Here is a 24,571-nt window from a genome sequence, read left to right on the forward strand (position 1 = left end):
GGAGGGAAGTCTGCATGTGATGCCAGGAGTGAATCCACGTCACTGAGTAGGTGAAAGAAGAGTTAGTATAGGAAGCAGAGGAGCAGTTACAGATGTGGGAGAACTGTGGGAAAAGCAGTGTCTCTTGAAGCCAGAAAGGAAGGGAAGAGCTGGAGAACTGTTCCCCAGTGTTCTTTCCCCCTCGATGCGATGGCTCCATGTCATGGAATTTAGGGAAGCAGAGGCTTCTGTGATGGAGGTCAGGGTTTCCCTGGTGGCGCTAGTGGTAAAGAACCCATCTGCCAATGCAGAAGATGCTTGAGACAAGGGTTCAGTCCCTGGGTCAGGAAGATCCCCTGGAGGAGGGCATGGCAATCTACTCCAGTATTCTTGCCTGGAGAATCCCATGAACAGAGGAGCCTGGCAGGCTACAGTCCATGGGTTCACAAAGACTCAGACATGACTGAAGCAACTTAGCATGCACGCACGTGACAGATACATGTGACATGCATGTGACAGAGGTCCTCGAGCACTGTGGGTAAGACTTCCTGCATTCAGATCCTGCCTCTGCAAGTTTCTCTTTGTGCAACTTTGGGTGTGCTTCACATCACTCCGGGCCACAGTTTGTCCCTCTATAAATCAAGTTGATGAGCCAGGTTTCTCTAAGGTTGTGATGTGGATCAAATGCTTACACTCAGTGCAAGTGATTGGCATCTTGCACAGAATAAGCCCTCAATCTGTGTTAGTTATATTTATTTGGGGGCTTCTCTGGAGCAAAGTGGAAAAAGCTGAGCGTGAACTCGATGGAGAGCTACTAGCCATGTGGTGGCAAAATTATTTAGTTGTGATTATCTTAGGTCAGTGGTTCTTTAGCCTTTATCAGAATCACCTAGGACTTGTCCTACACTTGAGTTTCTGATTCAATAGGTCTAGGGTAGAGCTTGATAATTTGTATGTTAAACAAGTAAGTAGATCAGAGTTGATGCTCCTAACTCTAGGGCCATGCTCTGAGAATCACTGTCTTTGAATGAAAGGGAAGACCCTACAATTTTGGGAAATCAACTCAGGCCTTCAATTCCTCTCGTAAGTAGTTCCTATGTTGAAAAGGTGTTTTCTTTTCTGACCTTAGCTGGGTCCAGAAAATCTACCAGTCCAAACTTAACTGATACCTGAACACTCCTACAAGTCTTAAGCCAATTTCTGAGTACCTTTTTCTGAGAACCTAAAAGAGCTATGTAAAAGTTTAGGACTTGCTGGGTTCCCTGATGCACAAGTGGACCAATAAAACCCATCACCAACACTACAACAGTCAGCATACTGAGGACCAAATACTGTGCTGATCCTCAGTACGTATACTGTACCATCTAGTTCTCACAACTCCTGTGAGAGTCAGGACTCAGGACTCCAATGACACCATGTAACAGAGAAGAAGGAAGCCTACAAAGGTAAAGTAATGTATCCCAAGGCACTGGCCAACAAATGACAGCAATCAGAATTAAACCTGTTCTTTCAGCTACTCAACAAAACAGCTCTTGCCTGATTTATTTACCCAGGAAAGATGCACATTATGAAAGATCAGCAACTACTGTCTGCCTCCACAATGCCTCCACATCTTTTTCAGGGCCAAAGACTCTAGATAGCTGACTGTTCTATATGAGATATGGTTACTAGTCTTTTAGCCAGACTATTCAGGGTCTTTGGAGAGTGCCCAAGGTGTGCCCATTGTCCTGAAAACTGAATAGGTGGGTGTGGTTATCCATGGAAGAACATAAGCAATTGTCCTGAGCCCCTGGTTAAGCTACTGTATCTAAGGGACATTATTTTCTTAGTATTATTATTATCTTCTACTGCTTATTCTTACTCAACTATTCAACTAAAATAACTGATTTATTTACATAAGTTTCTTACTATATTCATTCATTCTTACTTCCATTTTTTATTGTGTTCCTCTCTCTTTGCTTTACACATGTAGAAACTAAAGCTTAAAGAGAAAAATAAACTTGGATAGGGTCACTCAGATCCTGAATATCAGTGAAGATTCACAACCCAGGTATGTTAGATTCTACTATGAAATATGCATCCAGACTCCAATCTCCCAAGAGCTTGTGCAGTCTGATGACTCAAAAAGACAAACTTCTCATTAAGCTGAAAATGAAATTGCCTAAACTTCTCGTTCCACACCATATGGTTGAATCCCAGATGACAGGAAGCTCATTTCTGCAACACACTAGGCTCATTTCACTGAGTAGGATGTGAGACTTGTGGGGTGGTCATTTCCTCATCTTTTTAGCACTGGTAGCAGCAGTGGTATTTATTATGATGCTTCCTTTTGAGATTTTTACACACACACACACACACAAACAAATGCTTCTGATGATGGAGAGAGATTTATCCTAAATCATTGTGCAAGTGAAATATCACCAGCATAAGAAACAACAGCAGCAAAATTATCCACCTGCCTTCAAGCAATCAAATACTACAATCATCTTCCAACCCTTATGTCACGATGGAGGAAAGGAGTTCTTAAATAATACCATCAGAGAATTTCATATACAAAGATGAAACCACAGTGTTTGGACGTCTAAAGTATCTTTGCAAAGTCAGATTTTAAAGCAACGGGGTGACTCATGAAGGTTCAGAGACTAACACGAAGGGCCAAACACCATTTTTATGAAATGACTGTGGCATCAGATGCCAGCACTTTTTTTCCTGGGTAAATACTTTAGAGCTGAAATAGCAAAATACTCTTGAATAAAAAAATAACCTAAAGTTTCTGTGTTGTTTTTTTTTTTCCCCCACAAGAACTTCGAACTAACATAGAAAGTGCTATTTTTATGATAATGGAAAAATTGTCATTTAAGAGTTGGCAAAGATCCTAGAGCTATATTTATGTGTAGTCATGTGCACTGAGGATAGTGTTCATAGGCAAGAGTTTGAACAACAGTCACACCACTTACTGGTACTGATCTTGGTAAGTTTCTTCACCTTAGTTCACTCATCTAAACATGGGACCAGTTTGACAAGGCAGCAAATATACTGCTTTAATGAGAAGCAGTCTGCATTTAAATACCTGTATGTGAATCCTATGGCTCACCCCTTCCAACAGTTCAGCTCCATCCTCTGTAAAATGAGGGTAATAAGAAGGGTGCCTGCCGCAAAAGGTGCTGGTGAGGTCTGAAGGCAATCATGCACACAAAGTGTGGTACTTGGATCATAGCAAGTGGTCAGTAGACTTTAATCTTTTTTAAAGGCTATCTACTTAAAGGGTTTTATAAACAAGTTCTAAGAGGCCTCCCAACAGCAAGGGGGTGGGGAACGATGAAGCTACACAACTTAACCTTTAAACCTTAAAAGCCCCATCCACAGCCCAGAGCAGTGCTCTTCTTTTACATATTTTATTGATTGGGGTTTGGTATGAAATTTTATTTTTAAAAGTCTCTGTTGCTAAATTAAAAAAAAAAAAAAAACTGCTTGAAACTTCTGCTCTAGACAACTCTCATTTTACGGACAGGAGAGAAGCAAAGCCCTGAAAGATGAAAGCAGTTGTTCCAGATTACATCCCAGCGAGCACCTGATAAGTGATTAGACCACCCCTGGCTCACTGCCTCTGTACCTGGCCCTCCCATGCCATTGAGCTCTGTCAGGATGGCCATGGCCACCTTCTGACTCTGCTGAGCCTGAGGCTGGTTGGAACGATGCTAAAGTTTTGAAACTGGCAGTGGGAAGCAAAATGGGATCAGTTAGAGTGATGGGGAAGTAAGGGGGTAAATACAAGTGGGAGAGTAGAGGTGTGAGGGGGTGTATGTTTTTGTGTGCTCGTGTATGTGTGTTATTATACTAGGCACTCAAGATCTACTCAGTTTGAGAGCTTGGTAGAATATCTAGTTGAAAAAGACCTAGAACTCAGGGAAGATGCTGGGTCTGGGGATGGAAACTTAAGAGTCATCCAGCAAGAAAGTTAGCTGTGAATGTATATTATACCAGAGAGATAGACAGACAGACCAAACTGATGGGCTGAGGGTGGGGGTGATGATGAGGAGAACACAGAGCTAATGGAGAAGAAAGATGCAACTTCTTTCAATAACTTAAATTATTGTTATTTTTACTTGAGCTTGTTGTTTGTTGAAACAACAAACAACAAGCTCAAGTAAAAATAACATAATAATTTAAGATAATAACAGCTAGTACTTAGTGATCACTTACTATTTTTTTAGCCACCTTACCAACAAATTTACATAGATTATTTCACTCAATCCTTCCAATCTCAGAAGGTAGATACTTCTATTACCCCCACTTTATAGGTGAGCAAAACAGGCACAGAGAAGTTAGATACCTTGCTTTAGGTTCACGCAGCTAGTAAAGGATAGAGATAGGATTAAAATGATGGGTTAATTCCAGAGTCTGAACTTTTAACTGGTATGTTTCAGTAACTCTTAGGGAGCAAGAGAAGGAAAAGCAGGATTAGTATTAATAGCAGCATGAGTATTAACACCAGTACCTACAGCTACCACTGGATGAACACCATTTTGTGTTTGGCACTGTGATAAGTGTGTATAACATGATCAAACATGATCCGATTGAACCCTAGGGAGAACTTGAGAAGGCAGATGTTCTTAGCTCGATTGAGAAGAAAAGAAACTGGCTCAGTGATGTTGTTAATTTGTCTAAAGTCACACAGTTAGTAGGTGACAGGGCAGGAATGAAGAGCCAGGTTAGCTTTAGGAATGGAATTCTTAACACACCCTGCTAGACTGTTTCAGTGCACAGTCAAATTCAATGATTTCAACAGTGGAACCCAAAAAGAAACTCCTGCAAATGTTTTTACATATAAATTCTTGGGTCCTTCCACCATGACTTACTAATTTAGTAGGTCACAGTTGGCTCCATGAACCTCAACTTTTCAGAAGCTTCTGAAATGATTCTTAATTTATAGCCTGGTTTGGTGATCATGATGACAATGTATACAAGTCTTGACTGCTTCTTGTAGGACTGTCAATCTGTGAGGATTAGTGCACTTCTTGATATGAGCACACATCCCCACTGGAAGTTTGGTGTTGGCAGACATGCCATGAAGACTCACGATTCGAGAAATTTTTAAGGTGAGAGCTGGGAGGTTCCTCTTCCCTCTTTTATGACAGTAAAATTACCTTTATAGGTAACTGGCCTAAATCACTCTTCTAGACACCATTTCACTGTGCCTCTAAAATATACACAGTAGCATCAAACCAGTTCAATGACTGAAGTTTCCTTACCTAAAACTCGTAATCTCTCGGCTCCTACTACCACTTCATTGTTATCTGCAGAGAAGAGCAATTTTCCAGAAACCGTCTTTACCTCAAACTTTTTGCCATAAGCTTCCACGGCTTTTGGCCCTAGAAGAGGGAGAGAGAGAATACATTAGTCCCACTACATTCAATTTCAAAGAGCTTTTCGCAGAACATACACATCTGACAAGATTGTATTGGACTTTAATGTAAGTGGATTGGTTTTCAGAAGTCAGCCGTGACAACCAGCCTCGTGACTCTAGCCATGTCTTGTCAATTACTTTTAATCATACGCTCTCCGGCTGATTTTAAAAACCATCAGCTCCTTCCTCCAAACTAATGCTTGAATGAGATTTCCCTCAGCTAACCACCAAATTACTGTCAAATATTGTAGATTTTGGCTTGTCTTTATGAAAGCACAGAACACTCACCACCTCTTGGACTGGCATTTCTTTGGCCAGCCCAACTGCTGGAACTGGCCAAAGACATGCCAATTCTTCAAGAGGTGGTGAGTGTTCTCTGCTTTCATAAAAGGGCATCTTTAAATTCAGCTGAAATCTGTCTCATTCTTTACCCTTGACCCACTGGCTGTTTTTGACACCAGACAAGTATATAACTCATCTTCTAGCAGAAGAGGCTATAATATATTGTAATTGTCTTGAAAGCTATTGAATCTTTCATGCTGGAATTTCACTCAATAAAAAATAACTTTTAGAGGGCTTATCTATAACAACAGATGCTATGCTTGAAGCTGGGGCTATAGTAGTGGTGAAAGGAAGACAAAGTCCCTGATCCCTCAGCACTTACCTGCCAATATACATTAAAACATGTATTAGTAAATCAAACAGAAAACCACTGAGAGTTTTAGGTACTGCTACTGCTGCTGCTACTGCTGCTGCTGCTGCTGCTAAGTCGCTTCAGTCGTGTCTGACTCTGTGCGACCCCATAGACGGCAGCCCACCAGGCTTCCCCATCCATGGGATTCTCCAGGCAAGAACACTGGAGTGGGTTGCCATTTCCTTCTCCAATGCATGAAAGGAAAAGTGAGAGTGAAGTCGCTCAGTTGTGTCCAACTCTTAGCAACCGCATGGACTGCAGCCTACCAGGCTCCTCCATCCATGGGATTTTCCAGGCAAGAGTACTGGAGTGGGTTGCCATTGCCTTCTCCTTAGGTACTACAGAAAAATTAGAACAGGTTAGTGTGTTAGAATTCTTGAAGAAATGGAGCTACCTAAATACCAGAAGTTCAGAAGGTTCCAAAAAGTTCGACCGCAGAAATGCATCAGGATAACCTAGGGGTATAATCATCCTCAGTGATCCTACCTGAGATCAAAAAGGAATTTATCTTTTGGTCTGGAAATTCATATAGAAAAAAATTTGAGGGTAGAGCCCAGAAAGCTTATATTTTCCTCAAAACTGCCCAGGGGATTCTGATACAATTCTCCCTTAGTATCTGTAGGGACTGGGTCCAGGATACCATTGGATACGGAAATCCATGGATGCTCTCAAGTCCCTCATATAAAACAGTGTGATATTTACATATAACCTATACATATTCTCCTGCATGCTTTAAATGATTGAATTATTTAGGATACCTAATACAATGTACGCTGTGTAAATAGCTGCAAATAAAATATCAATGCTATGTAAACAGTTGCCAGCATGGGGGCATATTCAAGTTTTGCTTTTTGGGTCTTTCTGGAATTTTTTTCTCCCAAATATTTCTAGTTGTAGTTGGTGAATACAAGAATGCAGAACTCCTGGATGTGGAGGACCAACTGCATAGCATTTTTCTTTCTAGTCATTTTTTCAAGACAGTGTCACTTATTAGTAAAAAGTAGTAATGAAAGGGCCTTCAATGCCTTCCATGTAAAGATCACTAGGAATACACTTGGAGTTGAACAAATTGGATTTTTAGCTCACGGCCATAAGAGAGAACACACACCATGGGGAACTGTGGAGTTTCTCATCAAGAAGAAAGAACTTATAGGATCTTGCCCTTTATGGTAGGTTATGTGAGGGAAGGGTTTTAGGAAGTAGGGTTTTGTTCTGGATTAGATAGTGTCAGGAACTGACAGTAAATTTATGATTAGCATTTTAGTAAATCTTATCTAGAGGACAGAGGACCAGAACAATGCTAAAACTGTAATAGATAAACAGCAGTCACTCATATTAGAGGGGGATAGAGCATAGTCTGGTCATTCTTGTGGTTTGGAAAAACGTTTCTATTTTTAATCTGTGTTCAGACATGATCACAGTTGTGTTTGCTTTTTGTTTTGTCTCTATCTTTCATGGTCACCAAGTGGCCTTGTCCGATGCTGATGTTCTGTGAAATTCTGTTCACACAGAACACCAAAGCTTGGCTGATAGAGCCGGGTCGGCCCCCGGATATCTGGTGTCTGCCCCTCTACTCTTTGGCAAGACTATCACACTATCAGAGGACCATCAAAAGGTAGAAATTATGTCCCAACTTTCTCATTTTCTGGTAACATGACTTTGGGAAAATCATTTGATCTTTCTGAACCTCATTTTCTTTATCTTCAAAACTGTGCTACTACCATCGCTTCTATCTACTTCAAAGAAAGGTTAAAATGACTGACTTATACTGTGTTTATACAAAGAACTCTGTAGGTACAAAAGAGCTGTGAAACGTAGGGGGACTGCTTTTATGATCACCACCACTGGAGTCATGACCACAGCCATTTTTCTAACGTAATGCTCTCAATACACTGAAATAAATGAGGGTGACCGTCTCTGAGTGAACTTCCCTCTTTCCCATCATTATGTCAATTCAGCTGGACCTCTGACAAAACGAAGGACATTGGAGAGGCTCTTTAACGTCTGGGGGATTGAAACAGCTGACAGAGCACACATTTCCAAATGGCATGGGACTAAGACGTCTTCTCTGACTGCCATCATGCTGGATGTGAGAATGTGTGTGCTAAGTCATTTCAGTTGTGTCTGACTCTTTTGTGACCCTAAGGACTGTTAACCCGCCAGGTTCCTCTGTCCATGGGATTCTCCAGGCAAGAACACAGGAGTATGTTGCCATACCCTCCTCCCGGGGATCTTCCCAACCCAGGGACTGGACCTCCATCTCCTGTGTCTCCTGCGTTGGCAGGCGTGTTCTTTACCACTAGTGCCACCTGGGAAGCAAACGACAGCAAAGCCAAGGGCTCCCTCAAGGTCACCAAGTGAGCTAATGGTAGATCTGCATCTGGAACTGCGGCCTCAGAATCGTTCCATGGCAGAAAAGGCGTGTTTATTTGTCTGGAAAGGGAAAGGAGGCTGGTGCAATGAGAAGAGGAGCTCTTGAGGACGCGAGGTATTAGGAAGCTAGAGTCAAGGATGAGAGAGGCTTGTAAGGACAGACGCGTTCAATGAGGGTTTGGGATTAGGCTGCTTAAGGATGGTTAAGATGCAGCTATCTTCTTGGTCACAGCAAAACTTTCAGTAAAACCTGTATTACTTAGGAATTCTTTGAGGATGTTACTTTTTCTTTTTAGGGTGAAGACTGCAGATAAGGAGGTCTAGTGATAATGAATGAATGAATGAATGATCTCAGCATGGGCACAGGGTGAGTGCAATTTGCCCAATCTGGATTGATTCAGATATGGTGTAATGACTTGGGAACACAAACGCCTGGACTGTGTTTTCAAGGACTTGGGCAAGACCACGAGACATACTCCCAAGGAGTCAAGAACACTGGCCTGTGTGTAAGCTGAGTTTTCTCTGAACCTGTTAACGGTGTGTGAGATGCAAGTGCATGTACTGAAGAGATGACAGCCAACAGAGAACACAAGACAATTAAGTTATTTTGTTTTTCAGGCCTTCTCAGAATACAAAATGGACTTTATCTGGGGCCAGAATCATTTGGGTATATAAAGCTCAGTAGTTGGTGTTTTAGCCAAAACCCCACAGAGAGACCACTGGCTCCATGGTGCAGATGGCTTGTTCTGTTGTTGATTTCACCTGGGGCTGCCAAACCTCCGTGGATGTCGGCGAAATCTTAAAAAAAAAAAAAAAAATTCTACAGAGAAAAGTAAATGGAGCTGGAGACCGCTCAGGAGGTCTCCTGGCAAACTCACTGTTCTTCTCTGGGATGGAAAAGATCACTATTTGTAACCTGAAACTCATTTTCAGTTAATCCCTTTCTGCTGACAGTGGCCTATGCGTGAAGCACCTCCTCAATTCACCTCCTCCATCAGGGCGCGCCAGCCGTGTCCCAGTGCTGCCACGGCCACCTGGAAGCTGGAAGGACCTGGGGCCTTGAAGTCTCATTTCTTTCCTCATCCCCTTCATTCCGGGGCCTTTTCCCACTCTGGTGAGATGCTGTGTCAGAGTTCTACAACTTTCCTCTCTGCAGGTCAGAGGGTTCCCCCTTTGCACCTACTACCAAGGCAGTACTAAACCAGCAGAGGCATGAGTCAAATACGTGTTTTGTGATCTCGCCTGGGAGCCTAACCATCATTTAGAACATTGTTTCTTGTGAAAAGATCATCTGAATTGCCAACACTAGAATTTCTTCTGGGCTTTTGAGACAGTCATTAGGTAATAAGCAGGAGAACTCTTGAATCCTCAGGATTGTCTTAGTAAACCTGGCTGCTGGGGCAGCTGGTAGCATTTGCTGTCAGGTAAGCACACCGTAAAGTATAACAGGCCTTAGGAGGTATTTTCTCCTGGACCTGCTCTGTGCTTTCCCCCACGTGTATCAGTGTAAAAGGAGAACCCTGAAGAAAAACCTTAGGGAGTCTGTGCTTGGCTATCTATGTTGGAGATTCTACTTAGACATATGCACTATCCACTCTAGAAGGCATCTTGAAAGGTTGCTACCAGCTGGTGTTAGGCTGGCTTTTGGCCCATCTCATTTGATATTACCTTGTGCCCTACCTTAAGAAGTAAACAGGGGTCTCTGCTCTGGGGTCTGCCCTGAGCAGAGGAGACGAAAGAAGATGGGGAGGAGAGAGGGACAAGTGAGAGAACAATGGGAGAGGAAAAGGAGAGAGAGAAAGGGGAGGGAGGAGGAGGAAGAAAGAAGGAAATAGAGAAAGAGGGAAGAGGAGGGAGGAAATGGGGGAGGCAGAGGGAGACCAGGGAGAAGGAGAGATAGGGAGGGAGAATGGGGTGAAGGGGAGAAAAGAGGGGAGCTGGAAGAGAAGTAAAAAGTGGGGATGGGGGGAGGGGTGGGGAAGGAGAGGGAGAGAGACTGACTCTTCCTAACAGTCATGCATCCAATTCCAGCTTTATCAAAACAAAATCTCTCAAGTCAACCAAATCTCCCACTGCAAATAAATGGCAAATGATCAATAGGCTAAATAAGTTCCTTTTGAACGCGGGAATCTGGGAGCTGGAGGTCGGATTTATTTCCCTCCTGGAGGCAATTTTCACACATGATGCTTAAATCATTGCTTACTGAAGCTATTTATTTAATTATTTAGCATCGTGACTGCGGGCCAGATGTTAGAGAAGCCAGGCCACTGAGCCGGGCGCCGGCTGGAGAGCTTGTTGTTTATGGATTTCGGGCTCTGCCACAGCAGCTCCTCCAGTGGGAGCTGGTCCAAGTCACCTACTGGCTGACTGCGTCCCTCCAGACACCCACATCCTGCAGCGGGAGGGTGAGGCACACACCCCCACCCCGCCCCAGTGAGAGTCTGGGCACAAAGGCACCTGCCTCCCTGTGGCATGTTGATGAGTGGAGCTCCAGATGTTTCAGTCCCAGTTATCTGTCAGGACATTCAGGCAACTGGCTTCTCAAAATGTCCATCTGTATACCTCTCTCTCAGCCCTGAAGCCAAACAAATGGCATCTTCTGTCTGGAAGTCTAACAATGCCATTCAGACATAGTCCCTTTCCCCCATCCACTGTGGGGGTGCACAGAGGATCCTGTTTACTGATGTTCATAACCTACAGAGGGGGTAATACCACCCAACACATTATGTGACCATGAGACCCGTGTTCATCATTAGAGTCGTTATTGTGAATAACCTATCCTTGTTTAAATTTCAGGACTATGCAGCTTAAACCCCACTGAGTGCTTTCCGTGGCTGTGAGAAGCAGATCTGCTCTATTAAAAGGAACCACAGAAACATATTCAGGGTGGGGGAGGAATACAGCTGCATCTCGCAATGGAGCTAGGTTCAAAGTCAGCATGTAGGGCAAATATGGCACGGATTCAAACTATCACTACAAATCCCTTTTACAGTCCATAAAGTATGATGTGCATGGTTTTGTATATGCTGTGCTATCTCCCAATTAATCCAACACAGCCAGCTTTTCCTGCGGCACTGGAGGAGAGAGCCTCCCTGTGGCTGAGCACCAGCTGAAGCAGCTGGCTGGTGTTTAGGGGCCATGCTACATGAAAAATTGTTTATTCTTCCTCCCTACCCCCTAAATGAGTATCATCAGATTTGCATAAGTTAAATGTGTGTATAGAATGAGCCTCTACCCTTGAGTAGCATCATGGAACACATGCTTTGTTCTCTTTTCTGAGGCTGTAAAATGTGTGAGCAGACGTTCCTTCTTAGATCCATCACACTGTGCTTAATTCACCCTTCCATTCAATGCTTTCTGAGTGCTTAGCCCGAACCAGGCACTACTGAGTTCTTTCTTTTCTTACCTGTTATCAGCTGAGTTAGTACTTTAGTCTGTTCATTGAGGATGTTCACTGTAACATTTCTGGCAGATTTGAAGTATAGAGCATTACCCTGTAATAAGAAAATAAGAGAAACACATGAAAATAGCAGATTTCTTTTTTTTTTTTCCCCATTATAGGTTCTTATAAGATATTGAATAAAGATCCCTGAAGGAAATGGCAAGCCACTCCAGTGTTCTTGCCTGGAGAATCCCAGGGACAGGGGAGCCTGGTGGGCTGCCATCTCTGGGGTCGCACAGAGTTGGATACGACTGAAGTGACTTAGCAGCACAACTTAGCAGCACTATAAAATAGATCCAGTTTTTTATTTTACAGATGGTGACAAAAGATTTCTAAATAACTGTAGTCCCAACTCTCCAAGGGCTGAACTGATCTTTGTTATTTTTTTTATTTTTTGCTGTTTAGTTGCTAAGTTGTGTCTGACTCTTTGCAATCCCATAGACTATAATCCGCCAGGCTCATCTGTCCATGGGATTTCCCAGACAAGAATATTGGAGTGGGTTGCCATTCCCCTCTTCAGAGGATCTTCCCAACCCAGGGATAGAACCTGCATCCCCTGCCCAGCAGGCAGATTCTTTACCACTGAACCACCTGGGAAATAAAATTCTAATTGATGTATCTTTATTTGAAAATCCTAGCTGTTTAGTTATCCCCACATATATGATTATTAATTGGCATTCAGCCAAAATGGATTTTCCCCAGAGAGACACACAGATAGACAGATATACTCAAAAGAGATTTCATATACACATACACACCCAAATTTGTTGAATCCAAGACAGAGCCCTTTAGCTCTTGCTGTAGATGGTAGTTAGCTCTGGTACACGGGATGATCAGGAATGTTGATAGTCTCCTAATTTCACCCTCTCTAGTTCACCATTTTCTCCAAAGGAATCACGCAGAGCCCTTAGTGGAGAGTAAATGCTTGTGTGAAATACACTAGGTCTACCCCTCCAGCACGTCCACCAGCTGTGAGAATCCAGGTGCTCTGCGGGAGGATGGTATGCTTTTTGTAGAGATGTTTACCACATGTGGACACACAACCCAGGAGATCCAGCATCTCCAAGAAGACCTCTGCCTCCCCTTTTTTCCTTTTCTTTATCCAGATTTTTTTTTCTTCCAGGCATCCTCTACCTTCAATCCATCTCCCTTTTATCAAAAAGGGCACCTGATTCCTCTTCCACATGGTGGCAGACATTTCTGAGAATGACTCAGAACAAACACTGGCTTGCTTGTTCTATAAAGGTCCTGATAATAAATATTTTTGGCTTTGTGGGACATACTGTCTCCATGTTAACTACTCATATCTGCTGTTTTTGTGAAAACGAGTCATAGACAATACATAGACAAATGGGTATGGCTGTATTCCAATAAAACTTTCTTCATGGACCAAGACAATTGAATTTCATATAATTTTAAACAATATAATCTTACCATGTCATAAAATGTTATTCTTCTCCCCCCTCCCCTTTTAAAAATACTAAAAACTATTGATTCTTGGGTTGGGAAGATCCCTTGGAGAAGGAAGTGGCAATCCACTCCAGTATGCTTGCCTGGAAAATCCCATGGTAGGCTACAGCCCATGGGGTCACAAGGTGTCGGACACGACTGAGCGACTAAACCACCACCACCACCAAAAACTATTTCCGTCCACTGGCCGTTTGAGAACAGGCAGACATAGGCCATAGTTTGTCAGCCCTCAACTTAGATGTTCTTTGCTTGGAATAAACTAAAGCTATAAATCAAAGGATGAATCTCTGACAGAATATGTCAGTAACCAGATAGTTGTTATTAGAAAAGAGAATGTGGATAGTCATCCTCATCTTTTCAAACCCTTGTTGCCACATGGCATCTGCCTAAAAATTTAGTAAAGCCACTATGGATTCAGTCTCAAATACAGAGAAACCACTGTGCCATGAATTGTGAGGAAAATGAAGATGGGAAAGACCCCCTTCAGCTTCAAAGTCTTACGTTCCGATGGGGACAGTGACACAGCACACACACCTACACGACCAGGCAGGGGACGGCAAGGGTGATTAGAGAGTATAAAACGGTGTGCTGAGACTTTCCTGAAGCGTGAGGCTATTCCTGGCTTAAGGATGCGCAGAGAGAAGCAAAGGGGGTAGTCATGTGTGAGCTGAATTTCCCAAGGTAGGATAGGATTTTCCCAAGTTGGAACAAAAAAACAAGAAAGATTATGGACTCTCTCATCTCTTTTTCCTTCTAAAACTGGCGATTCGTGGGCCCAGCCCAGTGCCTGGAGATGGTGAAGAGGCAGGGGTGTGCTGACTGCAGCTCAGGTCAAGGTCTGAGTTGTTTCCACAAGAGGCGGGGTCGGGGGCGGGGGGCGGCCACCACCCAGGCATTGTCCACACTCTGATGGTTAGAGCCATGATCCTCTCACCCAAGGTTAACTGCTAAAACGGATGGACGACTCACTCAAGCCCTGAGGAACCAGCTACCCTTGAGTGAGAGCTCTTGTCCTAGTGTTGAGGGAGGAGAGAACTGCCACATCCAGGCAACCACTGAGTCACTGACCCCCACCCTCCATTAATGGCTTAAAATTAAAATTTTGCCTGGTGAATGAATATTTTTTTTGTTCTGTTTTTTAATTGGAACAGGGAAGAAGAAATACACTGAATCTAAAGTTGACATAGTTCTTTTTTCCCCTGTCCATTAGAAGACAAATCTTAACCAAAAATTGTTTATTTTTGCCATTGCTTCTGGCAGTGCTTAACTCTTCTACGGAAAAGTTAAAAAGTAAGCTTTTTAAGTTCAAGCAGTGTGAGAATTCAGAACTTGGAAACTGCAAGGGGGATATAGGTTTCCAGAAGTTAATGTACTTAACTCTTCATATATTGAGCAACCTGACACTGCAGAGAGAGGGGTGACCTGGAATCAGAGAACTGGATAAGCTCCATAGTCACTGACCAGTGTGTGATTCTGAGCAACTTAATTGCTCTGTGGTTCATTCTCTGCAAAACTGATAGCAACAGCAGCAGCTGGGGCTGACATAACTGAGCCCTCTCTATGAGCCAAGCACACAGTAGAAGCCCTGGAGTCAAGCTACCTAGTTTCCAATCTCTACCACATTCCAGTTGGCTGACTGAGAGAGTTAAGGGTTCTAAGTTTCAAGTTTCTTGATATGTGATGTCACATGTATTATTATTATTAAACTACAGGGTGGACAGGGCAGTTTAGTGACAGAAGCAGGAGGAGGAGGGGGTTGGGGGAGCAAGAAAGAATGGAGGGTGGGGAAGACGACCTTTCTTTGTATATCCTCATCCTTACAATCCACCTGTGAACTAAGTTTTGGGTATCTTCTATGTCCACTATTCTGTTTCCAGATTTCAAAGGATCCCCCTATAGCTGCAAGTTTTTCACTATTGTCTTTCAAATGCCAGTATTTTCAAATGTACCTGCGTGTCCTTAATATTCACCAAATTCTATTGAGGAGAAAAAAAAAAAAATCTCCTAACAGCTTTGATCAAAGTTTACAGCGAGAGATAAACTACAGCCAGCCATTCCCTTTTATTGCTGTGTCAAAATATAATACCTTAGTATTAATTGATCTGTTGTGCTAACACGCTGGCAAACAGTCTTTGCTACATCAGGATTTAAACAAAAAGCCTCATTCTAGCCTGGGACACCTTGCTGTGATCTTCCCAAATACCTGATAACAGAAAGGTTGCTGGGAAAATAGCAGGAACCACCAGCTAACAAACTCTGAAGTGCCTCCCCTGACAGCTGGGTCAGTGCCATCATATTTGTTCTCTGGGTTGGCTGGCTGAGGTTAAACCAGGGAAAAGCAGCCAAGAAAAGCACCCCTGGGGTCTCTGCGGTATCAGAATGAGTAGGGGAAACACTTCCATGTCTGAGGAGACACTAAATTCTGCCCACTTAGCTGCTTCTATTTCCTGTCTCCCTCCCACTCCCCACTGTAGCCCCTGGGCCTGGGGAGGTTAATTTCTGCTGCAGGACAGCCTGCTCTGGGGCCAGTGAATTTCCCTAACTAACCTCAAGGCAACCATCCAAGGACAAGGGGCTTATGGGAGACCAGGGGGAGGCTTAGCCTCACCTACTGGAAAGGAGTTTGGCAGACCCAAAACTGCTGTGGATTATCAGCAAGTCAGTCAGTGGCCAATCAGCCCAGATTCTCCTGGACACAGGCTGAGCTGTATGGGACATGAGGAAGAAAGCACGTAAAATCTCCCCCACTTCCGGACAGCAGGAGAGTCCACATCAGGACTCTCCTCAAACAACTAAAGCCTGCAGCATTTGGATGGATAAGAACCCCCATTAATTTGCTTCTCTAGAGCACAACAAGCAGAACAGAATCACACCTTTTCTTGATGACTCAAAACCACTCAATAAACATTATTTGTCCTACAATGTTTTCCAGGGGTTACTGTACGCAGGTAGCTATTTGAACACTTAATGGCTCCATCATGCTGACATTTTGAAATTACCTGTTCTTATATGAAGACAGTCTATATAAACATCAAATACTCCAAAGCTTATATTGAAGAGCAGTGGTTCACATCTCTTTCAATCTGCCAGGATTCTCCTTCAGGTACTTCCCTCTCTGTGGCCCAAAATATGCTCTGTGCTCTCTCTGATTGGCTTTAGATGTTAGCCGCTGAATTTCTGCAATGGTATGAACTCTTGCATATAATTTTGGTCAAATCAATATTCAGAATCTATTTTATTAAGGTTATGTGTATACTGCCCACAGGTAAATGAAATCAAGCTCTTTAATTACATTTCCTTTTCCTTTCTGGCCCACTGTTTTTTTCTTTTCATAGAATAGATAAATGTTTCATGTAAAAAATGCTTTTTTTCCCTTCCAATGTTGAATCCTTTTTCTTTAGGTTCTATTTTCCAGGAAATAACCTCAGCTTTAAAGGTCCAATATTTCTGCTGATTAAAAAAAAAAAAAATTCTACTACCATACCTGTAATTTTCAAAAGCTTTTTCTTATTCTTTGAACCTTTCTTTTATATCATCCCTTCTTTGATTGACACACTATCCTTTCTTTGGGGCTTCCCTGGTGGCTCAGATGGTAAAGAATTTGCCTGCAATGCAGGAGACCTGGGTTCTATCCCTGGGTTGGGAGCATTCCCTGGAGAAGGGAACACTGGCCTCCCACTCCAGTATTCTTGCCTGGAAAATTCCATGAACAGAGGAACCTGGCCAGCTACAGCCCATAGGGTCACAAAGAGTTGGACACTGACTGAGTGACTAACACTTTCATTCTCTCTTACAGGGGAATAAAAAAGCTCTTTGGAAGCTCTGTGTTTCTGGAAGGGCAGACCCTGCCATAGTGTACTGTAGTGGTGAATTGGCTAATTCAATGGAGAACCTCCAAATGTCAGTATCTGTGGGCAGTCAGTACCTGTGGGCTAGTTTCATCAAAGAGGGATTGTCTAAATTCCTGCCAGGCAGGTGGTAGATATAACCTTAGAAATCAGTTCTGATGTTAGAGGGGGAGAGGGCTGGATATGTTACTATTCATTGGACAGACTTTCCTTCAAACATGTTTTCAGCATTCGTTCTGTCTAACAACCAGAGCCTAGAGTTATTCTGGTTTAACTTTTATTTTTTATTTATTTATTTAAAAAATTTTTATTTTATTTTTTAACTTTACAATATTGTATTGGTTTTGCCATATATCAAAATGAATCTGCCACAGGTATACCTGTGTTCCCCATCCTGAACCCTCCCTACCTCCTCCCTCCCCATACCATCCTTCTCGGTCGTCCCAGTGCACCAGCCCCAAGCATCCAGTATTGTGCATTGAACCCAAACTGGCGACTCATTTCATATATGATATTATACATGTTTCAATGCCATTCTCCCAAATCATCCCACCCTCTCCCTCTCCCACAGAGTCCACAAGACTGTTTTATACATCAGTGTCTCTTTTGCTGTCTCGTACACAGGGTTATTGTTACCATCTTTCTAAATTCCATATATATGCATTAGTATACTGTATTGGTGTTTTTCTTTCTGACTCACTTCACTCTGTATAATAGGCTCCAGTTTCATCCACCTCATTAGAACTGATTCAAATGTATTTTTTAATGGCTGAGTAATACTCCATTGTGTATATGTACCACAGCTTTCTTATCCATTCGACTGCTGGTGAACATCTAGGTTGCTTCCATGTCCTGGCTATTATAAACAGTGCTGCGATGAACATTGGGGTACACGTGCCTCTTTCAATTCTGGTTTCCTCAGTGTGTATGCCCAGCAGTGGGATTGCTGGGTCATAAGGCAGTTCTATTTCCAGTTTTTTAAGGAATCTCCACACTGTTCTCCATAGTGGCTGTACTAGTTTGCATTCCCACCAACAGTGTAAGAGGGTTCCCCTTTCTCCACACCCTCTCTAGCATTTATTGCTTGTAGACCAGAAACTATAAAACTCCTAGAGGAGAACATAGGCAAAACACTCTCCAACATACATCACAACAGGATCCTCTATGATCCACCTCCCAGAATATTGGAAATAAAAGCAAAAATAAACAAATGGGACCTAATTAAACTTAAAAGCTTCTGCACAACAAAGGAAATTATAAGCAAGGTGGAAAAACAGCCTTCAGAATGGGAGAGAATAATAGCAAATGAAGCAACTGACAAACAACTAATCTCAAAAATATACAAGCAACTCCTACAGCTAAATTCCAGAAAAATAAATGACCCAATCAAAAAATGGGCCAAAGAACTAAATAGACATTTCTCCAAAGAAGACATACAGATGGCTAACAAACACATGAAAAGATGCTCAACATCACTCATTATCAGAGAAATGCAAATCAAAACCACTATGAGGTACCATTTCACGCCAGTCAGAATGACTGCGATCTAACTTTTATTTTTAATTGAAAGACAGTAAATTTACAATGTTGTGTTAGTTTCTGGAATATAGCAAAGTGATTCAGTTTTCTATATATATATATTCTTTTTCATATTCTTTTATTCATTATAGTTTATTACAAAATATTGAATATAATTTCCTGTGCTATACAGTAGGACCTTGTTGTTTATTAAGACAATGGCACCCCACTCCAGTACTCTTGCCTGGAAAATCCCATGGACGGAGGAGCCTGGTAGGCTGCAGTCCATGGGGTCGCTAAGAGTCAGATATGACTGAGCGACTTCACTTTCACTTTTCACTTTCATGCATTGGAGAAGGAAATGGCAACCCCCTCCAGTGTTCTTGCCTGGAGAATCCCAGGGATGGAGGAGCCTGGTGGGCTGCCATCTATGGGGTCACACAGGGTCAGACATACTGAAGCGACTTAGCAGCAGCAGCAGCAGTATGTATCTGCTAATCTCAAACTCCTAGTTTATCCCTCCTTTCTCTCCCCTTTGGTAACCACAAGTTTTTTTTTTTTTTTCCTCCTATGTCTGGAAGTCTGTTGAAGTTAATTTGCATCATATTTTAGATTTCACATATAAGGGATATCATATGGCGTGTATTTGTCTTTTGCTGACTTACTTCATTTAGTATAATAATCTCGAGGTCCAAACACGTTGCTATAGATGACATTATTTCACTGTGTAAATGACTGAGTAGTATTCCACTGTGTACATGTACCACATCTTTATCCATTCATCTGTCATTGACATTTAGACTGCTTCCATGTCTTGGCTTTGTGAATAGTGCTGCTATGAACACTGGGGTGCATGTATCATTTGAATTGGAGTTTTTCTTTGTAGGCAGCATATTGTTATACAATCTGCCACTCTATGTCTTTTGATTGGAGTAGCTAGCCCATGGACATTTAAGGTAATTATTGAGAGGTATGTATTTAATGCCATTTACAATCCTCTTTTCTAGTTGATTTTGTATTTTTCCTTTGTTCCTTTCTTTCTGTTTTTCCTTTTGTGGCTTGATGGTTTTCTTTGGAATTATGCCTGAGTTCTCTTCCTTTTGGTTTTTGTAAATCTACTGAATGTTTCCTCATTTGTGATTACCCTGTTTTCAAGTACGTTAAACCACTATTATATTTACTTGCTTTAGACTGGTGATCATATGGGTGGTCATATAGGTGCAAACAAATCCTAAAAAACTCTTCATTTTCTTACTCCCCTCCCCAGCGTTTTATGATTTTGATCTCATTTACAACTTCATATGTATCCTTTTGCTCTTCATTGCAGTTATCATCACTTTCACACACACACAAATTTACTCTATGTACTGGCTTAAGTGGTTTATTTTCCAATTGTGATTTTTCTCCTTCCTATATATTCTTGCCTCTCTTCTATTTAGAGAAGACTTTTTAATCCTTCTGGATGGCTTAACATTCTAGATAAAAATCCTCCTATCTTCTGCTAGGCTGGAGAGGTTACTTCCTAGCTGGGTCAATTGGGGGTGGGAGCTGGGTATAGTTGCTGAGTTCAGTTGGTCTTTATGCAGATTTTCCAACCAGTGCCTTTTGTCAGCCTCACTCCAGAGTGCATCATGGCTACTGTGGACTCTGGGCACTGCACCTCAAGTGCTTTGTGGAAAAGTAACCCTGTTCTACTGATTCTGGACAGTGACTCTCAAGTCTTCAGGGATATCTAGCTCCTGAGATTTTCCAGGCTCTGTATCATGGATCCTCTTCCTTGATTTATTTATTTTCTTTCACTTCATGTTTGTAGATTCCAGCTCTGCCTGGTCAGCCCCGTCTCCCTGACTGTCTATCATCCCTTTCCATTTTTCTTCCTCTCTCGGTGACAATGTAAGCTTACTCCTTTTTAGTTTTGTCCTCTTACTGTCTCTTTGAGTGAGGTTTCTGAATGAACCAGAGGCTTATCATTTCTCACTGCTATCAGTCTATCTCTAGGGCCACTTCTTACTTCTGCTTTCTTACGTGGAAAAAGCAGGTTAAACTGCATAAGTCAAGAGCAAATGGTGTCTAGTCCAGGACCCAGGAACTTCTCTTAAGCATCTTATGTATACTGAGAGTCTAAAACATACTATATACTGTCCTTGGCCCAGGACAACAGGAAGGGAGAAGCTCCTTGTCCATCAGGAAATGGAAAATAACCATGACAATAATGCAGCATCCCTTCCATTGAGATCTATGCTGTCCAGGTATGAAGGGCACAGATTTTAATATTTGCTTTTGATGCCAGTTGCGTAACACAGTCTGTTCTGAAGTTATTTATCTTCATAATCCTACCTGGTAGTGTGTTTTCTTTGCTCTCGGAGGAACTAACAATGTGATCTGGGAATGCAGATAAACAGAGAAAACCCCAAGAAAGCACATAAAGAATTTCCACATTCAGGGAAGGTTTTCAACTCTCAGTGTGAATGAGGTTCAGAGAAGGAAGGGATCAGTGTGGCTGGCATCCTGCAGCATCTTCCCAGAGGAGAACTGGGCTGGCTTCTGCCTTATCTGCCTAACAAAATGGCACAGCAGTTTACAATAGCAGAGCTTCCACCTAATGCTGACTAAGAACACAGGGGAGCCTGGTCTGTGGAGTAATGGTTCAGAGTGCAAGCTCTGGAGTCAGATTTGGGCTTGAATCCTAACTCTTTTTTTAACTGTGTAGCACTGGGTAAATCCTTTTTGAGACTCACTTTTTCTATTTATGAAATGAAGTTAAAGGCTACCTAATGCCTCTGATATTAGGATTAAAAAAGATAGTATATGCCAAGGGCCTAGCACAGCAGCTATCAAAATGGTACGTAAACTATAACAAAGAAAACGGACAAAACCTACAGAAAGAAGTTTTCTTAGAAAACAGCCAATTTAAGGACAGGGGCAAGAAATATGAAAGATGAGCCTGGAACATCTTACAGGGTCAGAAGAAAGGAAGTGCTCAAAAACAAACAAAACCCAGAAAAACACCCCACAATTATGGGGGACTGTGTCAAAGGAACACAAGAGACAAACTGAAAAAGCTCCCAATGGCCAAGCTGTGAAGCCCAATGTGAACAACTAAATAAATATTGCAGCATTTAATTATTACCCAAGGCATAAGAAAATAAATATCTGTGAGTCCAGTTCTGATATAAATAAATGATTAAAGAAATAAATGGAGAAAAAAAAAAAAACCAACTCTCCTATGTAGAATTCCAAACATTTTTCAGTTAATTCTCTGCTCCTTAAAGACAGATATACTTAGTGACTTTCTTTAGAAGAGCACAGCATGGAAGAGGGGACAGAAACGTCACAGAGGAGAAATCTGACAAACACCATTTCATAGAGGGGATCAAGGTCAGCTTCAACAGTGGTAAGTCATGTTGAAATGAGGGATGCTTTTCCTTGGGATACTTTCCAAATAGGAAAAGGATTTGGAAAGGGATACTTTCAAATAGGAAAAGGAGTATTTCAAGGCTTTATATTGTCACCCTGCTTATTTAACTTATATGCAGAGTACATCATGAGAAATGCTGGGCTGGAAGAAGCACAAGCTGGAATCAAGAGTGCCTGGAGAAATATCAATAACCTCAGATATGCAGATGACACCACCCTTATGGCAGAAAGTGAAGAAGAACTAAAGAGCCTCTTGATGAAAGTGAAAGAGAGAGTGAAAAAGTTGGTTTAAAGCTCAACATTCAGAAAACTGAGATCATGGCATCTGGTCCCATTACTTCACGGCAAATAGATGGGGAAACAGTGGCTGACTTTATTTTTTTGGGCTCCAAAATCACTGCAGATGGTGATTGCAGCCATGAAATTAAAAGACTCTTACTCCTTTGAAGGAAAGTTATGACCAACCTAGATAGCATATTCAAAAGCAGAGACATTACTTTGTCCACAAAGGTCTCTCTAGTCAAGGCTATGGTTTTTCCAGTAGTCATGTATGGATGTGAGAGTTGGACTATAAAGAAAGCTGAGCGCTGAAGAATTGATGCTTTGAACTGCGGTGTTGGAGAAGAGAAGATTCTCGAGAGTCCCTTGGACTGCAAGGAGATCCAACCAGTCTATCCTAAAGGAGATCAGTCCTTGGTATTCACTGGAAGAACTGATGTCGAAGCTGAAACTCAAATACTTTGGCCACCTGACGCAAAGAGCTGACTCATTTGAAAAGATCATGATGTTGGGAGGGGCTGGGGGCAGGAGGAGAAGGGGATGACAGAGGATGAGATGGTTGGATGGCATCACTGACTCAACGGACATGAGTTTGGGTAGACTCCAGGAGTTGGTGATGGACAGGGAGGCCTGGCATGCTGTGGTTCATTGGGTTGCAAAGAGTTGGAGACTGAGTGACTGAACTGAACTGAACTTACCTTGGTAGTCTTCCTCTTCAAAACCCATTCTCCTCATCTGATCATGAGAAAAACATCAGAGAAATATTAACTGAGAATCATTTTGCAAACACCTGAGCAGTACTCTTCAAAATGGTAAGGGCACTGAAACCAAGGAAAGTCTGAGAAACTGCCATAGCCATATAGAATCTAAAGAAGCATGACAAACAAAATGTGGTATCCAGGATAAGAATCTTGGATATAAACAGGACATTACATAAAACAAAGGATATCTGAAAAAATGATTTATTTTAATCTAGTAACAATGTATCAATATTGGTTCATTAACTGTGACAGGATGGCATCACTGACTTGATGGATTTGAGTCTGGGTGAACTCTGAGAGTTGGTGATGGACAGGGAGGCCTGGCGTGTTGTGATTCATGGGGTTGCAAAGAGTCAGACACGACTGAGTGACTGAACTGCACTGAATGGGGGAGATCATCGAAAAAGCAAGAGAGTTCCAGAAAAACATCTATTTCTGCTTTATTGACTATGCCAAAGCCTTTGACTGTGTGGATAACAATAAACTGTGGAAAATTCTGAAAGAGATGGGAATACCAGACCACCTGAGCTGCCTCTTGAGAAACCTATATGAAGGTCAGGAAGCAACAGTTAGAACTGGACATGGAACAACAGACTGATTCCAAATAGGAAAAGGAGTACGTCAAGGCTGTATATTGTCACCCTGCTTATTTAACTTATATGCAGAGTACATCATGAGAAACGCTGGGCTGGAAGAAGCACAAGCTGGAATCAAGATTGCCGGGAGAAATATCAATAATCTCAGATATGCAGATGACACCACCCTTATGGCAGAAAGTGAAGAGGAACTAAAAAGCCTCTTGATGAAAGTGAAAGAGGAGAGTGAAAAAGTTGGTTTAAAGCTCAACATTCAGAAAACGAAGATCATGGCATCTGGTCCCATCACTTCATGGGAAATAGATGGGGAAACAGTGGAAACAATGTCAGACTTTATTTTTGGGGGGCTCCAAAATCACTGCAGATGGTGATTTCAGTCATGAAATTAAAAGACGCTTTCTCCTTGGAAGGAAAGTTATGACCAACCTAGATAGCATATTGAAAAGCAGAGCCATTACTTTGCCAACAAAGGTCCGTCTAGTCAAGGCTATGGTTTTTCCTGTGGTCATGTATGGATGTGAGAGTTGAACTATAAAGAAAGCCGAGTGCCGAAGAATTGATGTTTTTGAACTGTGGTGTTGGAGAAGAGTCTTGAGGGTCCCTTGGACTGCAAGGAGATCCAACCAGTCCATTCTAAAAGAGATCAGTCCTGGGTGTTCTTTGGAAGGACTGATGCTAAAGCTCAAACTCAAGTACTTTGGCCACCTCATGCGAAGAGCTGAATCATTGGAAAAGACTCTGATGCTGGGAGGGATTGGGGGCAGGAGAAGAAGGGGACGACAGAGGA

General features: G+C 42.2%; 1 protein-coding gene and 1 long non-coding RNA gene across 3 annotated transcripts in view; one reads left to right on the plus strand and one right to left on the minus strand.

Annotated features, from left to right (window-relative positions):
* The window catches only part of SGCD (sarcoglycan delta), a 1,106,710-nt gene that overhangs the window by 156,503 nt on the left and 925,636 nt on the right, over positions 1-24,571 (minus strand). For both annotated transcript variants that reach the window (XM_027545855.1, XM_027545853.1), the window contains 2 exons: positions 11,860-11,947; positions 5,232-5,351 (listed from right to left, as the gene is read on the minus strand). In XM_027545855.1, coding sequence (XP_027401656.1) covers positions 5,232-5,351; positions 11,860-11,947 — 208 coding nt within the window. The remainder of the gene's footprint in view (positions 1-5,231; positions 5,352-11,859; positions 11,948-24,571) is intronic.
* The window catches only part of LOC113895115, a 28,865-nt gene continuing 10,659 nt past the window's right edge, over positions 6,366-24,571 (plus strand). Inside the window, exon 1 of the long non-coding RNA XR_003511761.1 lies at positions 6,366-7,695. This is a non-coding gene — a long non-coding RNA (uncharacterized LOC113895115). The remainder of the gene's footprint in view (positions 7,696-24,571) is intronic.

Source organism: Bos indicus x Bos taurus, chromosome 7, assembly GCF_003369695.1.
Source record: "Bos indicus x Bos taurus breed Angus x Brahman F1 hybrid chromosome 7, Bos_hybrid_MaternalHap_v2.0, whole genome shotgun sequence".
NCBI classification, from domain to species: Eukaryota; Metazoa; Chordata; class Mammalia; order Artiodactyla; family Bovidae; genus Bos; species Bos indicus x Bos taurus.